General features: G+C 39.3%; 2 protein-coding genes across 2 annotated transcripts in view; one reads left to right on the forward strand and one right to left on the reverse strand.

Moving 5' to 3' along the window:
* Positions 1-16,757, forward strand: part of LOC122266867 (uncharacterized) — a 22,385-nt gene extending 5,628 nt beyond the window's left edge. Inside the window, exons 2-6 of the mRNA XM_086555433.1 lie at positions 1,800-1,926; positions 2,202-3,758; positions 4,051-7,995; positions 11,064-13,691; positions 13,925-16,757. Coding sequence (XP_086411559.1) covers positions 1,800-1,926; positions 2,202-3,758; positions 4,051-7,995; positions 11,064-13,691; positions 13,925-16,473 — 10,806 coding nt within the window. The 3' untranslated portion in view covers positions 16,474-16,757. The remainder of the gene's footprint in view (positions 1-1,799; positions 1,927-2,201; positions 3,759-4,050; positions 7,996-11,063; positions 13,692-13,924) is intronic.
* A 503-nt stretch (positions 16,758-17,260) lies between these two features.
* The window catches only part of LOC122266866 (uncharacterized), a 6,646-nt gene continuing 1,406 nt past the window's right edge, over positions 17,261-22,500 (reverse strand). Inside the window, 6 exon segments of the mRNA XM_086555434.1 lie at positions 17,261-17,323; positions 18,736-18,978; positions 19,099-20,264; positions 20,680-20,886; positions 21,036-21,290; positions 21,690-22,500. The exon segment at positions 21,690-22,500 is cut by the window's right edge and continues 248 nt beyond it. Of these exon segments, the coding sequence (XP_086411560.1) occupies positions 17,261-17,323; positions 18,736-18,978; positions 19,099-20,264; positions 20,680-20,886; positions 21,036-21,290; positions 21,690-22,500 (2,745 nt within the window).

The following is a 22,500-nucleotide window of genomic DNA, read 5'->3' on the forward strand; positions in this document are numbered from 1 at the left end:
AGTTTGCGGACATAGTTGCTGTTTTTCAACTTGACCTGCCATACCTTCCTGCTGAAAAAGCTAAATGGGAGGTATTTGCCATTGATGGATTGATAGATGACGATGGTTGGGAAACAACAATGTTGTGGCCAGTGTGAGGGTGCCCTAAATAGCCTCAAATGCTTATTGCTGGTAAGTGCTCCTTTCCAGGTGCCTTAGTGTTCCGGCAAGGGTATTGTATAGAGGGGTTCCATTGAATTGGTGATACCAGGGAGAAAGTGGTGGTAGTAGTAGACCATACTAAGGAGTTATTTGGAGGAAAGGCAGCAGCGGAGATCTCGTGACAGAAGAATTCCACTGTAGAGGTGCCAAAAAGACAATACATGGCAAGTTCATTGTTTTAGGGATATCTTTTGGGTGCACAGGGACTTAGAAGTAACCTTTCAGGTCAAGCTTGGAGAAAATTATTGTGCTCTGTAGGTTTGACTTGAGATCCACAATGTTTCGAAGAGGGCAGTGGTTAAGTTCGCTGAAAAAGTGTGTTGACAAGGTGCTAATAAGATGCACAAGGGCTCCATGTTTTTTGGTAGAGACACATGCATTCCATTTTAGCAAACACTTGTTTTGCCATTTGAAGCTTCTCAGGTAAAGTTCACCAGGCTGCTGACAGAGTTCAGGTTGGAAGACTTCGGGAAAATCTTGATGGAGAAAACCATGGTAGTCGTCCGTTTGCATGGGGCAGTGGTTGCAGCCTAGGTGAAGAAGAGCTGAGGGGGTCGCGACATCGACGGTTAGCAACGTCAACAAGGAGACTTTGGTGTCTGAGGAAGTCTCCCCCCAGGACCTTGATGTCAGCAATGATGAAACCCACGAGAAGTGGTATGGATATGGTGTGAGTGTCTCTTATCAGTTGACATTGTAGGAAAGAGAGAGCAGGAGATGCCCATATCGATGAAAAACTTGTGGTGGGACATGGTATCTGTGATGTAAAATCCTGGTCCTGATGTGCAATGGGCTTGAATGTCTGGGGTCGGACAAAAGCTCTATCTGCCGTGGATCGTTGATGACCTGGCAGCCTAGCAAGAGCTTACATTTCGGTCCAAGCTGCATGTTCTGTATTGTAGCCCAGTGGCTGCCGTGACATTCTGAGAAGTCATTCAGCACGAGCATTGGCGAAAAGCACAAATTTCCATTGGCTAAAACTCTTGAGGTCCTCAGAATTGACATCCTATTTCCGTGACGCCGATTTTCGAGGGAAAATATTTTCTCTCGATAATCGGCGTGCTTTAGTGCAGTTATCATTGACTCTCCTGAGGTGAAAGAAGGGATCACCAGTTGTAAGGAGTGAAGAATATAGAGTGAGATTCAAGTTGAGAATTGTTTATTTTGTCAAATATAAGATTTAGATAAATGGTAGGAAAATTTGGTAAGTCAGTTCAGGCAACTACGGCTGGGCAAGAATTGTGCTACGCATCGGTCGTGTGTTTCAGGGTCGTCGCATGTTCAGTGGAAGTTACAAGCTCACAAAACAATTAATAGCATTGCAACAAAATAACCAAAATCATGGTACAACCAATTAGAAACATATTTGTTGAGAAGAAAGCTACACTCACATCACTTAAATCGTAAAAACAAGCAACATTACTAACGTTGCCCCAAATAACCAAGTTACCGGCATCCCTTTCAAGCAATAGGAATAAAAACAAGGTATATCTACATTTATGAAGCAATTATAAGTATCACCATTCCGCACACATTAGAATGCATAAGAAGAATCGGCAAATTGTAATTAATTTATAATCAACTTTTTTCTATCACAGGAGAGAGATGTAAGCAGCAGGGAATGTAGAGATAAGGGTGGCGTGTGTCGTCTTGGGGAATGCACTAGCTCCCTTGGTAAACAAAACTGCCAAGTGGGAATATGTTGCAAACAGACGCCAAATAACAGTGAGTATTTTTATATCAGAAATCTCATGCCTAGCAATTTGAGTACAAGTACATCCCCTCTGCTCATCCATTTATTCTCTTTAAATACACACTTACTGTTGCATTGATTTAGATATGCTCTTCTTTCTTGTAAATTGTTAATTATTTTATAAATGGAGTACGTTTAAGATATATATTCTAGTATTCTAATTGGCCTACAATTCATAGCTCAAATTATTCGTTACTACTATCGTTCTTACCTTAGGTCAACTTACTCCTAAATGTTGTAATTATAGGAGGAGTGATGGCCAAAAAGGAAGAGCGGACAAAAATCACTGAAAAGAACAAGGAGAACAAGAAAACTAGCCCTAAAAAATCTGGCTTAAAAAAAACGGGCAGCAAAAAACTAAAATCACCAAAGAACATAGAAAAAGCAGAAAAATCTAACCCATCTAAAACCAATGACAGGAAAAAGTTCAGGCGGGAAAGACGCAAGAGACTGAGAAAACTCGGTAAAGGTAATAAAGATAATAGCCGTAAGAAACCTAAAAAGGAAAGCAATGCAAAGCAAAATTCGAAGAAAGGCGAGAGATCTAAAAATGGCAGCAAGAAACCAAAGGCAAAAGGCAAAGAAAAAGACAGATCTAAGAAAGGTGATAGGCACAAAAAGGGGGAGAATGCGTCTAACAAAGAAAAAAAACAAAAGAGAAATAAAAAAAAGAATGAGGCTGGAAAGAAAGAGCTTACTCAGGAAAAAATGAATAAAAAAACTGTAAAAAATGTCAAGAAATCAAATGTTGGTAGCGTAAAAGATGGAAAAAACACCGGAAAAACACTGTTTGAAAAAGAAAAAAGGCTTATGAAGACCTGTCAAAGCCTGAAGGGCATTTGCAAGAAGAAATGCCCGTCTGGCATCATAGAGGAAGGAATCTGTAATAAAGGGAAGAACTGTTGCAGGAGAAGTCTAGCAAAACAAGCCTCTGGAAAAAAATGCAAAGAAAGTGGAGGACGATGCATAAAGTCATCAAAGACATGCACCAACATCATTTCGAATGCTAGCTGTAAAAAGAGCGATAACATATGTTGCAAGAAGACTAATAATTGTCTAGCGAAGGGGTTTAAATGTCAAAAAACATGTAACGGGACTGAAAAAGACATAAAAGGTTGTGAAAAAGGAAAGCTTTGCTGCATGTCAACCTGTAAAGGGGAAGGTGGGAAATGTCGACTGGAGTCTAAATGTAAAGGAAAGCAGTTGAACCCTTCGAAAAAATGCAAAGGTGGGAAAGTATGCTGCACAAAAACAACTACTTGCAAGAAATTGGGTGGAACATGTCGAGAGGAATCCAAATGTAGCGGCAAGTTGCTAGAACCCTCGAAAAAATGCAAAGATGGGAAAGTATGCTGCACAAAAACAACTACTTGCAAGAAATTGGGTGGAACATGTCGAGAGGAATCCAAATGTAGCGGCAAGTTGCTAGAACCCTCGAAAAAATGCAAAGATGGGAAAGTATGCTGCACAAAAAAAACTACTTGCAAGAAATTGGGTGGAACATGTCGAGAGGAATCCAAATGTAGCAGCAAGGTGCTAGAACCCTCGAAAAAATGCAAAGATGGGAAAGTCTGTTGTGAAAAAAATAAGACTTGTAAATCCTTGGGCGGAAAGTGTAAAAAAGACACCAAATGTAAAGGAAAGGTATTGCAGCCCAACAAAGAATGTAAGAATAGTAATGTATGCTGCTTAATCCGAACGTGCAAGGATCGAGGAGGCAAATGTCGTACAGCAGATAAATGCAATGGTAAAGTCGTCACAGTGAAGAAGCCATGCAAAGAACCCAAAGTCTGCTGTATAATAAGTAAGTAAAACAATTTGACCTTTACTTTCCAGTTTTGTTGTCTAACACAGTGCAGAAGTAAAGTAGATCAGTATTCTCAAGAGATAGAGACAATGAGGATTATTATTATGGTTAATATTTTTTGTCTGAATATAATTTTCATTATCATAACTATTTCCTCATACCAATAATGACTACAAAGAGAAAGAAAGCAATAACACATGTAAAACAATATTAACTATTCTGATACAATTTCATATAGTAAAACAGTGGAAGGTTAATAGCTAATCAAATATTTTCCCTCTATTCTAAGAAAAAAATCCAGGACCCTCAACCACGCCAGGCCCAGGAACACCAATTGTGCCTGGAAATGAAACAACTATTCCTGGACAAGTAACACCAACTGGACAGCAAACAACCATTCCTGGACAACAGACTACTGTTCCTGGACAACAGACAACTGTTCCTGGACAACAGACAACTGTTCCTGGACAACAGACAACCGTTCCTGGACAACAGACAACTGTTCCTGGACAACAGACAACTATTCCTGGACAACAGACGACTGTTCCTGGACAACAGACGACTGTTCCTGGACAACAGACGACTGTTCCTGGACAACAGACGACTGTTCCTGGACAACAGACGACTGTTCCTGGACAACAGACGACTGTTCCTGGACAACAGACGACTGTTCCTGGACAACAGACAACTGTTCCTGGACAACAGACAACTGTTCCTGGACAACAGACTACTGTTCCTGGACAACAGACGACTGTTCCTGGACAACAGACAACTGTTCCTGGACAACAGACGACTGTTCCTGGACAACAGACGACTGTTCCTGGACAACAGACAACTGTTCCTGGACAACAAACGACTGTTCCTGGACAACAGACGACTGTTCCTGGACAACAGACAACTGTTCCTGGACAACAGACAACAGTTCCTGGACAACAGACAACCGTTCCTGGACAACAGACGACTGTTCCTGGACAACAGACAACCGTTCCTGGACAGCAAACAACCATTCCTGGGCAGCAAACAACCATTCCTGGGCAGCAAACAACTGTTCCTGGACCGCAAACAACTGTTCCTGGACAGCAAACCACCGTTCCTGGACAACAAACAACCGTTCCTGGACAGCAAACAACCGTTCCTGGACAGCAAACAACCGTTCCTGGACAGCAAACAACCGTTCCTGGACAGCAAACAACTGTTCCTGGACAACAAACAACTGTTCCTGGACAACAAACAACCGTTCCTGGACAACAAACATCAACGTCACTGGGACCAACACCAACCTCTCCAGCTGTCACTACCACTATAGCAGCTGCCACCACAACTCCAGCTCTAACTACTACTCCAGCTCCAACTACACCTCCAGCTCCAACCACAACTCCAGCTCTAACCACAACTCCAGCTCCAACTACAACTCCAGGTCCCACCACTACTCCAGCCCCCACAACTCCAGCTCCAACCACAACTCCAGCTCTAACCACAACTCCAGCTCCAACCACAACTCCAGCTCTAACCACAACTCCAGCTCTAACCACAACTCCAGCCCTCACAACTACTCCAGCTCCAACCACAACTCCAGCTCCAACCACAACTCCAGCTCCCACCACTACTCCAGCTCCCACCACAACTCCAGCTCCCACCACTACTCCAGCTCCAACCACAACTCCAGCTCCCACCACTACTCCAGCTCCAACCACAACTCCAGCTCCCACCACTACTCTAGCTCCAACCACAACTCCAGCTCCCACCACTACTCCAGGACCAACCACAACTCCAGCTCCCACCACTACTCCAGCTCCAACCACAACTCCAGCTCCCACCACTACTCCAGTCCCAACCACTACTCCATCTCCTACTACTACTCCAGTTCCCACTACCACTACAGCTGCTCCAACCACCACAGCGGCTCCAACTACAACGCCAGCTCCCACCACTACTCCATCTCCAACTACTACTCCAGTTCCCACTACTACTACAGCGGCTCCAACTACCACAGCGGCTCCAACCACCACAGCGGCTCCAACCACAACACCAGCTCCCACTACCACTACAGTGGCTCCTACCACTACTCAAGACCCAGTGCAGGCCTTACAAAGCCGATATTTGGCGCTGACTACCAAGGATGAATCTTTAGACAAACTCGACGATTCACTAGATAATGTAAACTCTGTTTTGGATACCGGAAGTAGCAGAAGAAGAAGAAGAAGGAAACGCGAATCAGGAGATGACACCACGGCAGACACTACAACCGTAGCAGACACTACAACCGTAGCAGACACTACAACCGTAGCAGACACTACAACAGTAGCAGATACCACAACCATAGCAGATACTACAACCGTAGCAGACACTACAACCGTAGCAGACACTACAACCGTAGCAGATACCACAACCATAGCAGATACTACAACCGTAGCAGACACTACAACCGTAGCAGACACTACAACAGTAGCAGATACCACAACCATAGCAGATACTACAACCGTAGCAGACACTACAACCGTAGCAGACACTACAACCGTAGCAGACACTACAACCGTAGCAGACACTACAACCGTAGCAGACACTACAACAGTAGCAGATACCACAACCATAGCAGATACTACAACCGTAGCAGACACTACAACCGTAGCAGACACTACAACCGTAGCAGACACTACAACCGTAGCAGACACTACAACCGTAGCAGACACTACAACAGTAGCAGATACCACAACCATAGCAGATACTACAACTGCAGCAGACACTACAACCGTAGCAGACACTACAACCGCAGCAGACACTACAACCGTAGCAGACACTACAACAGTAGCAGAGACCACTACTGCAGCAGATACCACTACTGCAGCAGATACCACAACCATGGCAGATACTACAACTGCAGCAGACACCACAACCGTAACAGGCACTACAACTGCAGCAGATACCACAAATGTAGCAGATACTACAACTGCAGCAGATACTACAACTGCAGCAGATACTACAACTGTAGGAGACACTACAACCGTAGCAGATACTGCATCCGCAACTGGCACTACAACTGTAGCAGACATAACCGGAGGTAGCACAATAATTGCAACAGACACTACAAGTCTGGCAGGTACTGCAAGCACAGAGGATATGACTTCTGCAATTACTACAACTGTACAGCTGTCTGCAACAGGAGATATTACAGCGGCATCAACAGAGACTGTTGCAACAGGAGATATTACAGCGACAGCAACAAATACTATTACAACAGGAGACGTTACAGCGGCAGTAACAGGTACTGTTACAACGGGAGATATTACGACGGCAGCATCAAATACTGTTACAACAGATGTTACAGCGGAAGCAACAGGTACTGTTACAACAGGAGATATTACAGTGGCAGCAACAAATACTGTTACAACAGAGGAAGTTACAGCGGCAGTAACAGGTACTGTTACAACAGGAGATATTACGACGGCAGCATCAAATACTGTTATAACAGTAGATGTTACATCGGCATTAACAGGTACTGTTACAACAGGGGATGTTACAGCGGCAGCAACAGATACTGTTACCACAGGAGATAATACAGCAGCAGCAACAGATACTGTTACAACAGGAGATAATACAGCAGCAGCAACAGATACTGTTACAACAGGAGATAATACAGCAGCAGCAACAGATACTGTTACAACAGGAGATAATACAGCAGCAGCAACAGATACTGTTACAACAGGAGATAATACAGCAGCAGCAACAGATACTGTTACAACAGGAGATAATACAGCAGCAGCAACAGATACTGTTACAACAGGAGATAATACAGCAGCAGCAACAGATACTGTTACAAAAGGAGATATTGCAGCGACAAAAATAGCTGTCAGTACAACAACAGAAGCTGCTGCGACAACAGCCAGCATAAATTCTGAATTCAACGTTGTTCTGACTAACTTATTGAGTCTTCTCGCCGAACTTGACGATATCATAGAAAGTGGAACTGCTAGCGAAATAGATGCAAAGAAAGCTATCCTTGATGAATACAAAACAACCATTGAAGATTTAATTGACCAACTATCAGGCAATGGAGACAGCATACTAAGTGACTCTATAAAAGCCATGATAACAGAATCCAAGACCAATGTAAACAAGGCCAAAGCCTGGGTGTTTACCGAACGAACGGAAATCCGAAGTAGTATTGCCGAAGTGAATCAAGCGTTGTTGGAGTACGGTGCATCTACAATTTATCTGGAGCCGCTTGTTACAGAAGGTAAGGAGTGAATGAACAGTACACATTTGTTAATTCATACAGCAACACAGGTACATGTATTAATACAGTAGCGGACTTGCCAAACAATGACGCCCCTTCTTCCTACAGCTTTATTCCCACATTGTTGTCGGGTTCTGTCCATCGCTTCCTCTGCCACTGAATCTAGGGCCTCCATTTCTCGCCCCACGACGTCCCTCTATCTTATCCTCTGTCTCACGACGCTGTCCTCGGCATCTCCATTGCTTTGTATACTGACTCGTCCTCTTCTATTCTCTTTACATGTCCAGAGTTCCTCGATCGGGCCTCTCTTGTTTTCCCATTAATATTATATAGCTAGCTACATTCTGTTTTCCAAAGTTACATACAGTTACAGTGTTGGTCTCCTCAATATTACAAAACCTTGATGAGTGTGTTACATGAAAAGAATACTCATGATTTTGTTCTTAACTTCTGTCATTTGCTGAGTTTACTGAATTACTACTTCTCTTAGGATTCTTCACTTTACATTCCCTGTTACTGTGAGTTCTAGATTTATGAAAATCACACCACTTTCTAGTATTTTGAGGATTGTTCACTTTCTGGAACTTACCTCCTTTGCTGCATTTTGATGCAAAATGGCCTGGTTCACCACACTTGAAACATTTCTTGTTTCACTGTACTGATGTTGTTGACATTCATGACACTCTTTGTGCTAGAAGTATCCTTCAGACGTTCCTCTTGACTTAACAATACTATTTTTAATTCACTGTATTGGTATGGAGGATTATACTGGTTAGCTACATCAACAAATTTTTTGTACTTCTTTGGAAGTCCATCCAGTGTTCGTACTACTATAAGACCATCAGTAATGTGTTCATTTATTTCCCTGAGAGCAGCTACTGTCTCATCTATAGACATAAGATATGCTGTAACACTGTCATCATCCATCCTTTTATTTATGAATGATCTCCATAGAGCAAACAATCTGTGTTGTGTTTCTCTTAGGTAGTGTTTTCGTAGCAATGTCAATGCTTTCATCACTCCATCTCCCCTCGCTTCACCCTTTATCATACCAAGTGACGTTCTGTCAAGGCAACCTGTTAAGTAGTCATAGATTGTTTCCTTTGCCTCTTCCAAATCATAATCATCTGGGCGTTTGCAAGCATACTTATCAAAAGCAAGATGAAGTTTCAGAACTCGGAGAGCACCTATGAATTTTGTTCCCACAAATCATAATTATCTGCATTACCATCAAATTCCTTAAATCTAGGCTCATAACCTGCTGAGGTGGTGGAAGATGCTATCTTCGTGTATTAAGGAAGTTTGGCTTGCCAATGTACAAATAACTGATGTGGGGATCAGAGAAACACAGCTACTGCATACAAGCGTGTATTCCGGGAGAAGTCCGTGGAGAAAAGAGGTTGTTTGGATTACACTTTGTAGATATTGCCATAGGATGGCGCATATAAAAGAAGACGTTCATTTTATAGGGTAACTAAATTAAACATGAGGTATTCTTATGAGGTATATACAGTAGATATAGAATTATAAGCAGCCTTATTCTATCATACTCTTTAATTATTCTAACATCAAGCCACAGTCATCTCTGTTTGTGGGACACTTTCCCTTTTTTTCTTCTGAGCTCCCATGTCGAAGTACATATGCAGAAATAATGTACCACACCTTTCCATTTCTAACCCATTGGTTCTCATATACATTGGCATGGAGATCAGGGTGAAGTATGATTCCTACTCTATTTCTCCTTGTGTTTTCTTGTGAAATGTACTGTGAAGCCTTTGCTTCTTCAATTCGACTTGGTTTTCTGGACACAGAGAATTTCGCTGTTTCTTCTTTGCATTACTAGTTCTCTTTCTTTGCCCTAATAACTTCCTACATTCCAATTTCCAACTATTTGTTTGCCACTCCTTTCCCACTTTCTTTTTCATTAACTACATTAGTCTGGGCCATGGGTTTTGTGGTTCCCTTTGGATACCTATATCTGCAGCTAGGGGTCGTGTCCATTTGCCCTTACATTATCATCCAGACTTGAGATTCGCTGTTTAAAAGTAGTCATGCTTTGTACTCGGCTGTCATTGACCTTCCCCAGTTATCCGGGCTTGGAACTGACCATGTTGAAAATGATAATAAGGACGTGGGGGAGAAGCGTCACTGAGATTGAAAAATAGGTGAATCATGGTGACTTTGGCTGAGGTATGCCGATCGTGCCTTGAAATGTAGAATTTAAATGGGATAAATAGAAGGGATTTTGGTAGGGAACTTTTGGCCCACCTGGAAAGTTTTACAAAAGGTGAAGTTGTGTGCCAATGTTTTGACAGGAAATCGCCAATATATAATGCGGCAACACTAACCGTTAAAAGATTTTTCTCTCTTTGACACAGAGACTGTATCCTGTGTAGCTATACTTAGCAGTAACTTGCATAGATTTTCACAATGCACACTTACTATTAACATCATCCATCAAATTCTACGAAGTGAATACCAGGTATTTCACATTAGTGGATGTAATAGATCCCAAGTACCCCAACCTCGCACTTTATCTTTACAAATTACAGTTTACGCAAGAAATATACATATTTTTTTATTATTATTCCTTAGAACAAAAACGTAATAGAATTAATGCATTATCCTTTCATTACAAATTAATAACTTGATTCAAAAGGGCTAAAAGGGCCGTGACTAATTCAACTACAACTAAACTATTAAGTCCAGCAATTTATAGAATTATAGGAATAGACTATTTTTCTATCATTAAAGATTATGCTAAAGAACAAGATAAGTGTGACACTAGCGAACTGAAAGCTGAGTTTATTTCCAGCTGGTGAAGATCTCGACAGTCGAAATTCCCTGTCACTGCGACCTCTACAAATAATTTATGATAAGAAATATTGTCTCTATTGTCTCAGAGGTTGGCCATCAAATGTACAAGAAGATGAACTATCATGTTACGAGATACATATAATGATAACCATTTTTTAATGCAGTGTCTACCTTCATTGTGTGTATGTGTGTCTGTGTGTCTGTGTGTGTGTATGTTAAAAATTAACTTTTGCTCTCTGTGTTTTCTTCAGATGCCACAACTGTTGCAGACGATTCTACTACTAGTGGGCCTGCACCTGCTGTTACAACAGTTCTAACAACAGCTGATGCTACAACAGCTGCTGATATTATAACCGTTGAAGCTACAACTGCTGCTACTACAACACTTGATACTATAACCGTTGATATAACTGTTGATTCTACAACAGAAGATATTACCATTCCTGATACTACAACAGGTGATGCTACAACAGGTGATACTACAAAAGCTGATATTACAACAGTTGCTCCCACAACCGTTGATTCTATAACCGTCGATACTACAACCGTTGCTACTATAACCGTTGATTTTACAACAGAAGATATTACAAACGCTGATACTACAACCGTCGATGCTACAATCATTGGTACAACAACTGATACTACAATCGTTGATTTTACAACAGAAGATACTACAATTAGTGATACTACGATCGCTGATACTACAACCATTGATACTACAACAGCTGATACTATAAGTGATACGGCTGATAGTACAACCGTTGATTATACAACAGAATATACTATAACCGCTGATACAACAACCGTTGATTCTACAACAGAAGATACTACAATCGTTGATAGTATAAGTGATACTACAACCGTTGATTCTACAACAGAAGATACTACAATCGTTGATAGTACAAGTGATACTACAACCGTTGATTCTACAACAGAAGATACTACAATCGTTGATAGTACAAGTGATACTACAACCGTTGATTCTACAACAGCAGATACTATAACCGCTGATACTATAAGTGCTACTACAACTGTTTTTACAACAGGTGATACTACAACCACTGATGCTATAACAGCTGACACTTCAACACTTGATACTACAACAGGAGATACTACAACAGATGATACTACAAGTGATATTACAACAGGTGATACTACAACAGATGATATTACAACAGGTGATACTACAACAGATGATATTACAACAGGTGATACTACAACAGATGATATTACAACAGGTGATACTACAACAGATGATATTACAACAGGTGATACTACAACAGATGATATTACAACAGGTGATACTACAACAGATGATATTACAACAGGTGATACTACAACAGATGATATTACAACAGCTGATACTACAACAGATGATATTACAACAGCTGATACTACAACAGATGATATTACAACAGGTGATACTACAACAGGTGATATTACAACAGGTGATACTACAGCAGGAGATATTACAACAGGTGATACTACAACAGGTGATATTACAACAGGTGATACTACAACAGATGATATTACAACAGGTGATACTACAACAGGAGATATTACAACAGGTGATACTACAACAGGTGATATTACAACAGGTGATACTACAACAGGTGATATTACAACAGGTGATACTACAACAGGAGATATTACAACAGGTGATACTACAACAGATGATATTACAACAGGTGATACTACAACAGGAGATATTACAACAGGTGATACTACAACAGGTGATATTACAACAGGTGATACTACAACAGCTGATATTACAACAGCTGATACTACAACAGGTGATACTACAACGGGTGATATTACAACAGATGATATTACAACAGGTGATACTACAACAGGTGATATTACAACCGTTGAAACTACAACCGTTGATGCTACAACAGGTGATACTTCAACAGGTGAAACTACAACAGATGATATTACAACAGGGGATACTACAACAGGTGATATTACAACAGCTGATACTACAACCATTGATGCTACAACCGTTGAAACTACAACCGTTGATGCTACAACCGTTGATACTACAACAGCTGATGCTACAACCGCTGATACTACAACCATTGATGCTACAACAGCTGATACTACAACCGTTGATGCTACAACCGTTGATACTACAACAGCTGATGCTACAACCGCTGATACTACAACCGTTGATGCTACAACAGTTGATACTACAACAGCTGATGCTACAACAGTTGATACTACAACAGCTGATGCTACAACCGCTGATACTACAACCGTTGATGCTACAACAGTTGATACTACAACAGTTGATACTACAACCGTTGATGCTACAACAGTTGATACTACAACAGCTGATGGTACAACAGTTGATACTACAACAGTTGATGCTACAACCGCTGATACTACAACCGTTGATGCTACAACAGTTGATACTACAACAGCTGATGCTACAACAGTTGATACTACAACAGCTGATGCTACAACAGTTGATACTACAACAGCTGATGCTACAACAGTTGATACTACAACAGCTGATGCTACAACCGCTGATACTACAACCGTTGATGCTACAACAGTTGATACTACAACAGCTGATGCTACAACCGCTGATACTACAACCGTTGATGCTACAACAGGTGATACTACAACCGTTGCTACTACAACAGCTGATACTACAACCGTTGATGCTACAACAGTTGATACTACAACCGCTGATACTACAACCGTTGCTACTACAACAGGTGATACTACAACCGTTGCTACTACAACAGCTGATACTACAACAGTTGATACTACAACCGTTGATATTACAACAACTGAAGCAACAACTGTTGAAACTACCACAGCTGATACTACAACAGTTGATGCCACAACAACGGTTTCTACAACATCTACATAAGGACTGACCACTTTGCTCCTTTCTTTGGAATTTGGATTATGTTCTAGAATTTAATTCTAATAAACGCACTTACAAAAGCACACATACACACACACACAAACACACATATGTGCGTGTATACGGATCACGGTTTTCTGACTTATGAATGCTTGATCGATATACATTGCCAGAATTCGGTTTGCACTAATTATGCATGGTAGTGTATTGAACAAGATATTTCCTAGTAAATAGCAATTGTATATTTTTGCTTGCAGTTAATATACTTGAAAAGGAGTTTTATTTCAACAGGTGATACTACAACAGGTGATCCTACAACAGCTGATACTACAACAGCTGATCCTACAACCGTTGATACTACAACAGATGATACTGCAACAGGCGATACTACAACAGACGATACTACGACAAGTAATACTGCAACAGATGATATTACAACAGGTGATGCTACAACAGCTGATGATACAACAGGTGATACTACAACAGACGATACTACGACAGGTGACACTACAACAGATGATACTACTACCGTTGTTACTACAACAGGTGAAACTACAACAGGAGATACTACTATCACCGATGCTACAACAGATACTACAACAACTGATACAGCAACAGGTGATACTACAACAGTTGATGCTACAACCGTTGATACTACAACAGTTGATACTACAACGGTTGATACTACAACAGTTGATGCTACAACAGTTGATGTTACAACCGTTGATACTACAACCGTTGATGCTACAACCGTTGATACTTCAACAGTTGATGCTACAACCGTTGATACTACAACAGTTGATGTTACAACCGTTGATACTACAACCGTTGATGCTACAACGGTTGATACTACAACAGTTGATGCTACAACCGTTGATACTACAACAGTTGATGGTACAACCGTTGATACTACAACAGTTGATGTTACAACCGTTGATACTACAACCGTTGATGCTACAACGGTTGATACTACAACAGTTGATGCTACAACCGTTGATACTACAACAGTTGATGGTACAACAGTTGATACTACAACAGTTGATGTTACAACCGTTGATACTACAACAGTTGATGGTACAACCGTTGATACTACAACAGTTGATGCTACAACCGTTGATACTACAACAGTTGATGGTACAACCGTTGATGTTACAACCGTTGATACTACAACAGTTGATGCTACAACTGTTGATACTACAACCGTTGATACTACAACAGTTGATGCTACAACCGTTGATATTACAACAGTTGATGCTACAACCGTTGATATTACAACAGTTGATGCTACAACCGTTGATACTACAACAGTTGATGCTACAACTATTGATACTACAACCGTTGATACTACAACAGTTGATGCTACAACTGTTGATACTACAACCGTTGATACTACAACAGTTGATGCTACAACCGTTGATATTACAACAGTTGATGCTACAACCGTTGATATTACAACAGTTGATGCTACAACCGTTGATACTACAACAGTTGATGCTACAACAGTTGAAGCTACAACCGTTGATACTACAACAGTTGGTGCTACAACCGTTGATATTACAACAGTTGATGCTACAACCGTTGATATTACAACAGTTGATGCTACAACCGTTGATACTACAACAGTTGATGCTACAACCGTTGATACTACAACAGTTGATGCTACAACCGTTGATGTTACAACAGTTGATGCTACAACCGTTGATACTACAACAGTTGATGCTACAACCGTTGATACTACAACAGTTGATACTACAACCGTTGATACTACAACAGTTGATGCTACAACCGTTGATACTACAACAGTTGATGCTACAACCGTTGATATTACAACTGTTGATACTACAACCGTTGATACTACAACAGTTGATGCTACAACAGTTGAAGCTACAACCGTTGATACTACAACAGTTGATGGTACAACCGTTGATACTACAACAGTTGATGTTACAACCGTTGATACTACAACAGTTGATGCTACAACCGTTGATACTACAACAGTTGATGCTACAACCGTTGATACTACAACAGTTGATGTTACAACCGTTGATACTACAACAGTTGATGTTACAACCGTTGATACTACAACAGTTGATGCTACAACAGTTGATGCTACAACCGTTGATACTACAACAGTTGATGCTACAACCGTTGATACTACAACAGTTGATGTTACAACCGTTGATACTACAACAGTTGATGTTACAACCTTTGATGCTACAACCGTTGATACTACAACAGTTGATGTTACAACCGTTGATACTACAACAGTTGATGTTACAACCGTTGATACTACAACAGTTGATGTTACAACCGTTGATACTACAACAGTTGATGTTACAACCGTTGATACTACAACAGTTGATGTTACAACCGTTGATACTACAACAGCTGATACCGCAACAGGTGATAGTACAACAGCTGATAGTACAACAGTTGATGCTACAACCGTTGATACTACAACCGTTGATACTACAACAGGTGATACCACAACCGTTGATCCTACAACAGGTGGTACTACATCAGGTGATACTACAACCGTTGGTCCGACAACAGTTGGTACTACAACAGATGATATTACAACAGGTGACACTACAACAGGGGATACTACAACAGATGATACTACAACAACTGATGCAACAACTGTTGGAAGTACATCAGCTGATACTACAATCGTTGATTCTACAGCAGGTGGTATTACAACAGGTGATACAACAACTGAAGCAACATCTGTTGAAACGACAACAGTTGATGCTACAACAACTGTTTCTACAACATCTACATAAAGTTTATTCCACTTTTTGGAACTTGCATTATGTTCTGATTAGAATTGGAATGTAATTCTAATGAACTCACTTACAAAAGCACACACACACACACACACACACACACACACACACACACACACACACGTACATGTTTACGGATCACGGTTTTCAGATTTATGAATGTATGATCGATATATAGTACCAGCATTCGGTTTGTACTAAATATGCATGGTACTATGCTATACAAGATAAGGTAACAGCAATTATACCTATTCTCTTTAATATAATTATAATTTGAAAAAGAGTTTTATTTCAACAACAGCTCAGATAGTATTTACTAATATGTTCTTTATATATATATATATACACACACACATATATATATATATATATATATATATGTGTGTGTGTATATATATATATATATATATAAAAAGAGTTTTATTTCAACAACAGCTCAGATAGTATTTACTAATATGTTCTTTATATATATATATATATATATATATATATATATAATATATATATATATATATATATATATATATAATGATACGTATAAATATATATTATTTATATACATACATATATATATATATATATATATATATATATATATATATATATATATATATATATATCATTGTCTGGAGAATAACCTGTGAATGATAAAAATAACTATAAAAAAATTTATATATATATATAGACTTTGCAACAGGTATAGAAATATCAATTTCTAAATACCTATATAATTTGATTAAACAAACTTTAGCGAAATAGAAGTATTGTCATTGTATTTTTTTTTTCAACAATAAGAAACATGAATCTGATATAAGGATCTAGAATCTGAGATACATCTGCATCTTCTCTGCTTTAGAAAAAAAATCATATTTCTTTGGTGTCTAAGAATTGCATGGCTTCAAAACCTTCATATCGGCACCAAGCTCTTCTACAGCCATTCCCTAAGACAGGTAATCCTATCCCTCACACAGCTGCATCTATGCTTTCTCTTTATTCTACCCTCCCCCCTCCCCCTTCTCAAGGATTTTAAGACAATCCTTATCAGATAATGTCCAGTAAACTGAATCTTCCTTCTTCCTAATTAGCATCGATGAAAGACTGAATAATGATCCCAAGATTCCAGTCTCTTCTTTATCTTCCCAATTATAACTATCATCAATAATATGATTTCTTTTGTTTTCTATCAATGTAGGTGATTTATAACTTCTTTCACGAATTTAGTATCTAATGATGACAATGCCTTCTTGAGGCCAGTCAATATATATTTGGATGTTGAATGTGCTATCACGGAATGAATGTCCACAAAACATGTATGGGCCATCAGCAGTTCAACTTACTGCGGACAGGTGACAACACGTAGGTGTCATTATCATGGCATATTTGACATTAAGAGAGAGTGGGTCGCAGTGTTCCTCTATTAAACTATAACTAATAACTCTGTTTAGTGACTTATGATGCTAATCATAATTACAATTACTATAATTGGCAAAATATTCAACAAAATAGGTTTGGTCTAAAATCCCAAACATAGATGGCACCACTCTCTCCTAGCAACAGCCTTTTAAGGCACCCTTCCGCGTTCTCTACCTAGCACTATTTTCAGAGAGCGATGCCACAAAGTAAGATGCAGACCTCTGTCTCAATAGTACATGCGATGCAGGATGTGCAAGTAGAATGAGAAACGGCAATTTGAGTTTATGCCAATATAGCTGCCTTATGACGTGGTCGTAAGCACAGGTCTGCTTCCTCTTCCTCATTTCGTCATTAATTTGTATTGGTGATGATTATTTTTTTCGTATTTGTTTACAAGAGTATACAAATACGAAAAAAATATTTTTTATCCGCTCATAAAACTGCCATACTTCTATAACGCTGAGTACAATGAACATGTGGGGTTTTCTTGCCACATTCGTGCAGTAAATAAAGATGTTTTTTGGGCTGGCCATTTAAACACGTGGTGTTGTTGTGCGTCTGCTAATTTATTCAGAAAATTATATTGATATAAAATGATTTACACTTCTGTTTCAATGCAATTAAAATATATAGTCTTCATAATGGAAATATATACACCTGATAAATGGTGTAACATATACAAAACATGTCTTTCTTGTAGTAAATAAGCGTAAAATAAAAAACATAAAATATTGGTGGAACATGGGAGACATTACGTATGTAAAAGAAAACGGACCCGCCGTTCGGGGGGACTTAACTAAACTTTTATATTCCTATAAAAAACTTTCTAGGTACTTCATTACTTACATTATTCAAGGGTACATCAATACTTCCATCACTTAAATCTACATCACAATGAATGTTATCACTTGAAACATCATCAAATTTTGCCAGTTCATCAGGAGCAGACATATTCTCATGTTTACTTATCTCTAAATCATATGCTCTCTGTATGGGTCTAATCACTTCACCTTTCTTAGTTTTTACCTTTATACTTCTTATAATTCCATCTTTACCCGGAAATATATCAACAATTACTCCAATAGGCCACTTTAGTGTAGGTATATTATTTTCTTTGATTAATAAAAGATCTCCTTTAGATAACTTACAATTTTGATTAAAACCGTTTACAATTTTAGGCAAATTAGTTATGTAATTGTTGCTCCAAACCTTCCAAAAATGTTCTAACTTTACATTTTGCACTATTGCCCTCTCATTCAAGTCTTTGGCATTTACATTGCACGAAACAATTTCTACTGAGGGTTTGCTATGAGGGTTACATCCAAGAATGAAATGGGAGGGAGTGAGGTAGTGGAGAGGGTCTGGGTCTTCACTTACATATGTCAAGGGGCGAGAGTTAATACATCCCTCTATCTCAACAAGTACAGTTTCTAGTTCACGGACACTTATATAATTAAGACCTAGAGTTTTACGTAGGGCACGTTTAACAGATCTAATGAGACGTTTCCACCAACCACCCCACCAAGGGGATCGAGGGACTATGAATTTCCATTTGGGGGCTAGATGTCCATACATATCCACTGCTTCACCTTCAGCTGCCATGAAGGTCTTAGCATTATCAGAAAATATAACATTAGGCAAACCCCTTCTTGCTACAAATTTTCTTATGGCTAACATACAATCATACAAAGAGAGAGATTCTGTAAGTTCAAGATGAATGGCCCTTACTACACCACAGGTAAACAATAAAATATAAAACTTCTTGTCAGGGAAATCAGTACAAAAGAGGGGGCCTGCATAATCTAAACCCGTTTCACTGAAGGGCCTAGCTGTAGTTATTCTTTCTTTGGGCAGTGGCGCTACAGGTTGACTACAGGGTCTAGAATCAAGCCAAAGACAAATCAAACATTCCTTTACTATGGTCTTTGCTAATTTCCTTACACTAATAATCCAAAATTGAGTTCGTATGGATGATATCACACTATCCACACCAGCATGCTTTAAGAATTTGTGCTGAAATTTGATTAAGAGCTTAGCATATCTACCTTTGGGAATTATGAAAGGCTGTTTTATGTCATAGTCGAACTCTGAGAACTCGAGACGACCTTTGATTCTAAGCAATCCTTTGTCATCAATGAATGGGTCTAACTTTCTTAATTTTGAGCTGAGAGGAAGAGTCTTGTTACTTGAGAGAAGCCTAATTTCATTTGCAAATGCTTCCTGCTGTATATTGTATATTAATTTCAAACTAGCTAATTCCATTTCTTCAGCAGTGAGGGGACCTTGTACCTTCCTCCCTTTACAATTATCTATGAATCTTAACACATATGCTGTTACCCTTAAGGCCTTTTCTAAATCACTAAACTTCTCTAAATCTATCAAGGGAGAGTGTGTCACTTAGACACTACGGCAAATAGGTACACTTGTAGTACAGGGCACTTCTAAATCTAAGCCTTGTTTTACATTTTCCTTATCATGACAAAGGGCACTGGCTAACATAGGGGGTCCATACAACCACTGACTATTATGAGCAAGTTTGTCTGCCAACACGCCAAGTTATTATATCAGCAGGGTTTTCCTCCCTAGGACAATACTGCCAGCACTCTGGTGGCACGAACTCTTAATTTCCGTTACTCTATTTGCAACAAATATATTTTTCTTGCTTAAGTCACCTTTGATCCACAACAAAGCAATTGTGGAATCGATCCAACACATAACTTTAGTTCTACTGTCTAAATGTAGGGATTTTTTTTTTTTTTTTTTTTTTTTTTACAAAATTTACCAATCTACTACACAAGAGAGTACCCATTAACTCTAAACGTGGTAATGTTAATGCCTTTATTGGTGCAACACGTGACTTTGACATAACTAATGAGACCTTAAATGAGCTATTGTCCACAGGTACATACAGATACACACATGCGCCATATCCCTTTTCAGAGGCATCACCAAACCCGTGAAACTCAATATTATCCTCATGATCTCCCCAAAGCATACCTGGAAAATAACTTCTATCCACATGAAATGCATTGAGACTTTGACTACTATGAATCCACTTTAGAAACTTTACTTTTAACTCTAAGGGTAATTCTTCATCCCAATCTAACTTTAATTTCCACACCTCTTGAAATAAAATCTTACCATACATGATGGACTTATAAGACCTAAAGGGTCAAACATCTTTTCTATTATACTTAGAATACTTCGTTTGGTGTGGGCTACTTCTACACTGTCATCAGGTTTTCTACAATCAAAGAAGAAAGTACCTTGTACATTACACCACCTCAACCCTAACACACTACTTGACTCATCACCATCATGTGTGTGATACACACCAGCTTTTGACTTAGAAATAATTGACATACAGTTTGAAACTAGCTTGGTAAGATCCATGCTACAATCTGCCAGTATACATGTGTCACAGAATTTATCTTGTGCATCCTTAACTGAACCTGCCCCTACTTTGAGGATATTTAGCAAGATGGGTTTTAATTGTGGCATTCAAAAGAAAGGGACTAGATGTATTGCCAAAGGGGACACGGTTGAACCTCATGTGTCTTATGGTGCCATCCTCTTTAGGCAGCAAAAACCTATGCATATCTTTGTCTTCCTTGCTTACATTTATTTGCAGAAATGCCTTCTTTATATCTGCAGTTATAGCAATGGGCCAACGGCGAAAGCGTACTAAAACTTCAACTAAATCTGGGTTAAGTGAAGGGCCAGAATGAAGACAGTCATTTAAAGAAACACCATTAAAGCAGAAGCTGAGGCATCAAAGACAGGTCTTATCTTAGTGCTACTCCTATTTAACTTTATCACAAGACGGTGAGGCATGTAGTATACAGGATTTACATTTGAAATTTCATTACTAGGTACTTCTTCTATTATGTTTTCAACCTTATAACTAGCCAACACCTTGAGATAATCTTTATTTAATTCTTCATCTTTATCAAGCTTTACTTGTAACCTATTAAGTCTCCTCCTGGCAATACTTTCATTATTTATGAGTTTTTCCTTGACTGAATCATTCTTCCACGGTAGTGCAACCTCGTATCTATCAGCTTTAAACTGTACAGTATTCTTAAATTCCTGCATTACTTTTGAGTCACTATTATCTTGTACTACCTCCTTTGGCTTAATTCCAACAGTTTCTAAATCCCAAAACTTACACAAGTCAGAATCAGACAGGCGGGAAATACACATACACTGTATTTCAGAATACCTGGAGGTGGTGTGAGCAGACTCAGGTAATTTTCCAGACAACACATACCCAAAGATGGACCTCATGGCCACAACACACTCCTTCTGGATGGCATCTGCTGCTGAAATTAATGTCCAGTAGTAATCAAGACCAATTAACACATCTATCACCATGGGGGAGGCACTGTTGTAATCATCTGCTAATTCAACATGGGAGAAAGAATTTAACACATGGTTAGGCACAACAGGTCTTACAAGAGGCTGACAAATCTTAGGAATTTCAGCTGTAATGACAGGAACAACATTGTTATCTTTATCTAACATACTTAATTTGAAAACATTTCCATGTTCATCTTTTCCAGCACTGTGACCCCCAAAACTAGAATAAGGAATTGGGGTACTGGTTAGCCA

Source organism: Penaeus japonicus, unplaced genomic scaffold (assembly GCF_977035675.1).
Source record: "Penaeus japonicus unplaced genomic scaffold, GWHDUDI00000001_assembly GWHDUDI00000031, whole genome shotgun sequence".
NCBI lineage: Eukaryota > Metazoa > Arthropoda > Malacostraca > Decapoda > Penaeidae > Penaeus > Penaeus japonicus.